The 6,959-nt window shown below is 56.9% G+C and overlaps 3 protein-coding genes across 6 annotated transcripts in view; 1 reads left to right on the forward strand and 2 right to left on the reverse strand.

The window, feature by feature from the left end:
- Positions 1-532: 532 nt before the first annotated feature.
- WDR83OS (WD repeat domain 83 opposite strand) lies at positions 533-1,988 on the reverse strand. Its single transcript, XM_006105020.3, has 4 exons — positions 1,794-1,988; positions 1,573-1,678; positions 1,017-1,114; positions 533-920 (listed from the first exon to the last, which is right to left on the reverse strand). The coding sequence occupies exons 1-4, from the start codon at positions 1,841-1,843 to the stop codon at positions 854-856; spliced, it is 321 nt and encodes a 106-aa protein (XP_006105082.1). The 5' UTR covers positions 1,844-1,988; the 3' UTR covers positions 533-853.
- Positions 1,989-2,033: 45 nt separating this feature from the next.
- WDR83 (WD repeat domain 83) lies at positions 2,034-6,100 on the forward strand. The gene is made up of 9 exons (XM_006105018.3): positions 2,034-2,273; positions 2,357-2,477; positions 2,559-2,664; positions 2,918-2,966; positions 3,048-3,174; positions 4,290-4,357; positions 4,443-4,551; positions 4,641-4,755; positions 5,813-6,100. The coding sequence occupies exons 1-9, from the start codon at positions 2,171-2,173 to the stop codon at positions 5,960-5,962; spliced, it is 948 nt and encodes a 315-aa protein (XP_006105080.1). The 5' UTR covers positions 2,034-2,170; the 3' UTR covers positions 5,963-6,100.
- The window catches only part of DHPS (deoxyhypusine synthase), a 4,242-nt gene continuing 3,289 nt past the window's right edge, over positions 6,007-6,959 (reverse strand). For 2 of the 4 annotated variants that reach the window (XR_002826777.1, XM_023746120.1), the window contains exons 8-9: positions 6,281-6,406; positions 6,007-6,198 (exon numbers count right to left, since the gene is read on the reverse strand). Coding sequence is in view for 3 of the 4 variants with exons in the window: in XM_023746120.1 (XP_023601888.1) it covers positions 6,103-6,198; positions 6,281-6,406 (222 nt within the window). In the remaining variant the exon portion in view is untranslated. Of the gene's footprint in view, positions 6,407-6,959 lie in introns of all 4 variants that reach the window. The other 2 variants (XM_023746121.1, XM_023746122.1) reach the window with 2 other exon arrangements.

A 6,959-nucleotide genomic window follows, 5' to 3' on the forward strand; every position in this document is an offset into this window, starting at 1 on the left:
CAGTCTCTTCCCCTCTGGGGGAAGACAGTCTTTCATGTCTTTCCAATTCCCTATCAGTCCATCTAGTTCAATGACATTATCTCACTCCTTTGATAAGAAAATCAAAGCCCTGCCCTAGCCGGTTTGGCTCAGTGGATGGAGCATCGGCCTGCGGACTGAGGGGGCCCAGTTTCGATTCTGGTCAAGGGCACGTACCTCAGTCGAAGTCTTGCCCCCCCATCTCACATTGATGTTTCTCTCTCTCTGTCTCTCCTTCTCCCTTCCACTCTCTCAAAAGATCAATGGAAAAAATATCCTGGGGTGAGGATTAACAACAAACAACAACAAAAAGAAAACCAAAGCCCAGATTCCTCAGGTCAGCAGGGCCACTGTCCTGTCTCCGGCAGCTGACTTAAGGCATGAAGGCTGTGAATAAGCAAGTGAAGCAGAAGGCTCCAGACGGGCCTCACCCCAGGCCTGAGGAAGTGGAGGAACTGGAGCCCTTCCAGGAGAGCACCCGCAATGCACTGAAGGAGAGGTCTCAGAGAACAGCCAGAGTGCAAATCTTTATTACGAACTGGTTTCAACAAGAAAATGAGTGTTTATACCTAGAAACATGGACAGCTCTCCCCCAGCAGCACCCAGGGTGGGGAAGGAGGGCAGGAGTCTATCTAGGGTTTTCCCCTCCCTGCCCCAGTAGAAGTGGGACCCCAGGCCAAGGTCCAAGTTCCTTCCATCCAGCTGGGGGCCCTACGACTACCTCACCCAGGACAGCCAGCAGCTGAGGGCAGGGCAGGAGGCTGAGCGGCTAAGGCCCAGCCCTGGAGGGAGGTGTATAGAGGTCCAGGATGTGACCCCTCTAGGTTGACATCAGTCACCAAGGGGGTGTCATGGGCTGAGGGTTCTGAAGATACGACATCACCACGGCAGAGATGGACAGCCTGAGTGAGACGGGAGAAAGGTGTCAGTCAAGATGGGAAGGCTTGGGCCCTCCCCGCCTTACTTAGGAGTCCCTCCTTCTCCAGGCCCAGCCTCACATGAAGCTACTCATCATCTGCTTAGTGTCTTCAGAGCTCCGGGAGTTGGCGAAGCTGATGAAGGAGCAGTAGACAGCAACCCAAGCGCACCACTTCAGCTGGGGAAAGGTAGGTAGATGGGTGGGTTAGGTCAGTGGAAGACAAGGGGCATTCCCAGGCCCTGGTTCCCATCCCCTGGTTTCAACTGGGGCAGCGTAAACCTTGTCCCCCTGACCCCCAGCCACCCAGAGCCTCCTCCAGGTACAGAGTTGCTGGCCCTACCCCCTGGCCAGAGCCTCTGACCCCACCCTCAGACCTAAAAAGACAAGACTTCGACACAGCCCGTCATGCTCATGACCCCGCTTTCTCCACCATCCCCTCCAAGTGGCTGTACAGTCTGGCCCCACCCTCACACCAACCTCCCACACACCCACCCTGACCCGGATTCCTGACTCCCCGATGGCTTTGGCTTCCTCCGTCCAACGTCACCCCAGCCCCGCCCCTCAGCGCCGGCCCCGCTTCATTCCGAACCCGCCCCTGGCCTGGGAGCCCAGCAGAGACACGCAGCCCTGCCCACCTTCAGCATGAGGCCGCACATGCTGAAGATCATGCCGAGCAGGTTCATGTAGTCCGGCGTCGGGTCGTCCAAGGCCGGGTTACACTCGCTCGGCGGAGGCTTGTACCTGCGGCGGGATTGAGGGTCAGGGGCACTCACGTCCCGCCCCCGGATGGACACGTGCTTCCCTGGGCCCCGACCCACAGTCCGAGACTCGTTCCCACGGCGCCGGGGGTCCCTACCTCAGCACTTTGTTCGGCCTCCGCGGGTCCGACATGTTGTTCGTGGACATAGCGAGTCGGGGACGGCCCTCTTCCGCCGCCGGAGTGGCCCCTTCCGGCGTGGAAACCGACGGTGCTTTTTACAGTCACACCCGCAGCCCTCGCGCTTCCGTACCTAGCGGCGGGGTCCAGGTAGTGGACAGAGAAACCTGGAACCTAGAGGCAGCCTGCAGCAATTGTATTTTCCAACATTACCTCCAAAAAGCCGAAACTGTGATCCCGGAAGTGGGGAACCGGAAGTAGACCGCAGGGACAATAATAAGGTTGCACCAAGCGAGAGACGCTCGGAAACTTCGGTACAGACCGATGGAAGGCGGCGAGGAAGGCATCCCGGAGCCATGTCTTTCCCTGAGCCCAAGCCGCGTGGCCCGGTGCTGCCGCAGAAGCGGTTGAAGACGCTGGACTGCGGGCAGGGAGCGGTGCGAGCCGTGCGATTTAATGGTGAGCGCCCTCGTCTTCATTCCGGGTCGGCCTGTGGCCTCTCGAGGTCGGCAGCCCGGTAACCCCCTCCTGGTCTTCCCAAGTGGACGGCAATTACTGCCTGACGTGCGGCAGCGACAAGACCCTGAAGCTGTGGAACCCGCTGCGGGGGACGCTGCTGCGGACGTACAGCGGCCACGGCTACGAGGTGCTGGACGCGGCCGGGTGAGCCGGGGCCAGGCCGGGAAAGGGGCATTGAGGCGGGGATCCCAGGTCGATGCTGACCTTCCCTCCCCTGCCCTCCAGTTCCTTTGACAACAGCAATCTCTGCTCCGGCGGCGGGGACAAGGCGGTGGTGCTGTGGGATGTGGCCTCCGGGCAGGTCGTGCGTAAATTCCGGGGTCACGCAGGGGTGAGTACAAGCAGAAAGAAGCCTCATTAGAACGTGGGTAGCGGAGGGGACCCGCATTAGTGTGCAGGGGTGACAGGTACCCTCCCACACACATATTAAGCGCATTCACAAGCCCTTGCTTGCAGTACCCTCAAAACCTTTCACCTCCCCTACCCCTAGCTTTTGTCCTCACTTTAATCTGCACTGGGAACCCGGTCTTTATCCCAATCCTTCAAAGACCGGCCACCTCTGAGTGGTAGTTCCTGTTTCTCAGAAGGTGAACACGGTGCAGTTTAATGAAGAGGCCACAGTCATCCTGTCAGGTGAGTGCGTGGCCTAGGCAGGGGCGCCCAGGGGAGCCCCTGCCCCCAAAACCTGACCCCACCTTCATGCTGGCCTCACAGGCTCTATCGATTCCACCATCCGCTGCTGGGACTGCCGCTCTCGGAGGCCGGACCCAGTGCAGAAGCTGGACGAAGCCAAGGATGGTGTATCCAGTGTGAAGGTGTCAGACCATGAGGTCCTGGCAGGGTGAGTGGAGCTAGACCATTGCCCCTCCCCGGTTCCACTGCCTATCACAGCTGCCTCTGTGCTTAAAGTCGACTCTCCTCATGGCCTCCCAAGACCCCGCACAGTCTGGTCCTTGCTGACCTCTCAGCTTCTATGATTTCCAGCCTCGTTTCAGGGAAATATGCCAAGCGTGCTTTACAGCTGCTCTTCCTCTGCTTGGACTGTCTTTCTACTACTTACTGCAAGTGTTTTTGAGCACCTCCCAGGGGCCACTTTTTTAGGCAATGAGCATGTAGCAGTGAATAAGACAGGGAAATAAGGAAAAAGTTCCTGCCCACAGAGTTGATATTTAAAAAAGAAAAAATTCCCATGCAGAGCTGCTCACGTGTTGCCACAGCCCAAGAGAGTGCCATTCCCACCGTGGGGGGAGTTTGGACTGTCCAGCCTGTTGACTGGCCATTCCCACAAGGTTGGCTCCTTCTCGTCCTTCAAGTCCCAGTTCAGATGTCACCTTGGGAAAGACTTCCTATATTACCCTCAGTCAGTGAGGCTCCAGAAATGTCTCCTGGCTTGGTCGAAGCTGTGTCCCAAGCCATCCCTTCCTGCTATAGAATCTGGCCCAGAGAGGATGCTCGGTGCCTATCAGAAACGAATTGAGTTGTTCCTAATGGTCCCTGGGTCTGGGTCTCAAAGACAGTGCCTCAGAATTCCCCTCATGAATTCACTTCAGTGCATGTTTTCTTTTTTTCCTTTTTGTTAATCCTCACCCAAGGATATGTTTCCCATTGATTTTTAGAGAGGGTGGGAGGGAGGAGAGACAGAGAAAAACATCGATGTGAGAGACATCGATTGGTTGCCTTCTGAACTCACCCCTACCAGGGCTGGGGAACTACAACTGAGGTATGAACCTTGATCCAGAATTGAACCCTCGACCCTTTAGTCCACAGATCAACACTGAGAAAACTGGCTAGCCCTGAGACGGGAGTATGACAGTGAGGGGTGCATAGAAAGGATGGGCTCAGCCTTGTCCTGAGGGCCCTGGCCAGGTGCAAGTGTAGAGGGACACTGAGGTTACCTAGAGCCATGGAGCCACTGGTCCCAGTGGAAACTTTAATCGGATCCACCCTCTCTTGCAGCTCCGTGGACGGCCGGGTCAGGCGCTATGACCTGAGGATGGGACAACTCTTCTCAGACTACGTGGGCAGTGAGTGTGGCCAGGCTGTGGGGCAGGCAGAGGCAGCAAAAGGGGCCCCAGCCCACCTGCCTATCCACCTCTCCCCTCCCCCCAGGTCCCATCACTTGCACCTGCTTCAGCCGGGATGGCCAGTGCACCCTGGTGTCCAGCTTGGACTCCACGTTGAGGCTTCTAGACAAGGACACAGGGGAGCTGCTAGGGGAGTGAGTCCTTGGGGTTGTGGGGCCCCTCCCCCTCCCCCCGCCTTTGCCCCTGGTAAGGCCCGAGCCCCACTGATTCCATCCACCCCCAGGTACACAGGCCATAAGAACCAGGAGTACAAGCTGGACTGCTGCCTGAGTGAGCGTGACACGCATGTAGTCAGCTGCTCCGAGGATGGGAAGGTGTTCTTTTGGGACCTGGTGGAAGTGAGCCTCCCCACCCCCACACTGCACTGTCCCCACTTTGCCTTTACCTCAGTCATTCCCAGACCGGGAAAAGGGAGTGCTATTAGAACAATGGCTAGGAGTGAGAGGGCAGGAAAGGCATTCCAGCAAAGGGAACAGTATGTGCTAAGGCTTCTAAGTGTGGCATGCGATGGTCAGGAAACAGCAGCACTTCAGGGTGGCAGTGGCAGCAGCAGGAGCCACGTCAGGCAGGGCCACCAATGCCAGGCTGAGCCACTGGGACTGACCTTGAGGGTGGGGGAACCAACGGCGACGTCTATCCTGGGGAGATGAGGCTGTAGTTGTTCAGGAAACCTGAGCTACTTCTGAGCGTCCCTGTGGTTTCTAGCCCCAAGCCCTGTGAGCTGTATCCTGATGTGTCCCAGCCTGGTGGTGGCATCAGGCTGAGAACAGATAGGCTGGGCTTACGGGATTCAGGGCTGGAGAGTCTCATGGAAGATGTGGGTGCTGGGGTTTGGCCAGGGGAAGTCAGTCCCTTAAGAGGATGGAGGGAACTGGGGACCTTGGGAACTTGAGGGGGACTAAGAAAGAGCCAATATTCTGCCTACTTCTTAAGGATCTGATAGAGCAGAGGTCACACTGAAGGAAGGGGCCTCCTTGAGAAACCGTATGTGTGGAGCTGCTGTGTCTGCGGGTTGATGAAGGAAGTGCAAACACTGATGCTGCCAAGTAGAGCCCCTATGGCGACAGGGAGAGGGCAGCTGAAAGCCGGACATAACGGCTCAGAGCGGGGTGGTGGCCTCTGAGTATAGTCTAAAGCAGTGGTCGCCAACCTTTCGGACCTCACGGACCACTGCTGGTCTAAAGGCAGAACCAAGAGGATTTACAGATAAAGGGATGTGAGGTGTGAAAAAGACTCCCAAGGTTTTGGCTTGAACACCTGGAAGGACGGAGCCACTGAGAGGCTCATTTTGGGGCAGCCTAGTTTTGCAGTGACTGGAAAGCCATTAGAAGCAGATGGCTGAAGGTCCGGGGATGGGAGGCTCATGATAACTGCTCCCCCCTCCTTGTTCCACAGGGTGTCCTGGCCCTGGCCCTGCAGGTGGGGCCTGGTGTGGTGCAGTCACTGGCCTACCACCCCACAGAGCCCTGCCTGCTGACTGCCATGGGGGGCAGCATCCATTGCTGGCGGGAAGAGGCCTACGAGACTGAGGGTGGCACAGGTTGAGGCCAGGGGACCCACCACCACTAAGGACACAGATGCAGACTCTGGACCACTGAGACCATTTATTCCAGATGTGCTACTGACCAAGGAGTGGGGGAGGGGCCGGGTCTGAAAACAAATAAATAGGGGGAGGGCCACCGCTGTCAGTCTTTGTTCTTCTCAGGCATGAAGGCATCTACCTTCTGGGCAAAGGTTTCAGCCACAAGCAAGGGGAAGACCAGGGAGGCATCAGCATAGACCTGTGGAGGGGACCCAGGTAACCACAGGACCCAGAGCTATAGCTGGGAGACCCTACACCCCAGCAGGCTGGCTGGCTCTCACCTTGACAGGCTCTGCATCCATCTTGATCTTGCCCCAAGAGACAGCTTCGTCCGGCCGGGCACCAGAGTCAGAGCCATCAAACTCCTGGGCCGTGTTGATGTAGACAGCATAGTCAGCCCCATTCCGCTGCGGGCGGGGAGACAGACAGACACACACATATAGAGGCAGGCACTGCAGCTAGAGAAGCTGAGCCATGTGTCCTAGATAAAGGAGGGCCCCTTGGTGGCCCCTCTCTGCAAGGCTGGGCAGTTAGGGGTTGGAGAGTTACTGGGCAAATGATAGGTAGTATTGCCCCAGACCAACCTCCTAGAGAGCAATAACCCTCTCACATCTGCCACCAACTCTATCTTTATTTATTTTTTAATATATTTTATTGATTTTTTTACAGAGAGTTAGAAACATCAATGAGAGAGAAACATCGATCAGCTGTCTCCTGCACACCCCCTACTGGGGATGTGCCCACAACCAAGGTACGTGCCCTTGACCGGAATCGAACCTGGGACCCTTCAGTCCGCAGGGGCTGACAATCTATCCACTGAGCCAAACCAGTCAGGGCTCACCAACTCTATCTTTAGAAGACCTCTGAACCCAAACACTTCTTCCCTGCCTTGGTCTCTACCCTGGTCCTGGCCCTAGTTGTTCCCCCTGCAGCAGCCAGAGGGCACCTGTGAGCACCTGA

This window comes from Myotis lucifugus, unplaced genomic scaffold, assembly GCF_000147115.1.
Source record: "Myotis lucifugus unplaced genomic scaffold, Myoluc2.0 scaffold_629, whole genome shotgun sequence".
In the NCBI taxonomy this organism is placed as follows: domain Eukaryota; kingdom Metazoa; phylum Chordata; class Mammalia; order Chiroptera; family Vespertilionidae; genus Myotis; species Myotis lucifugus.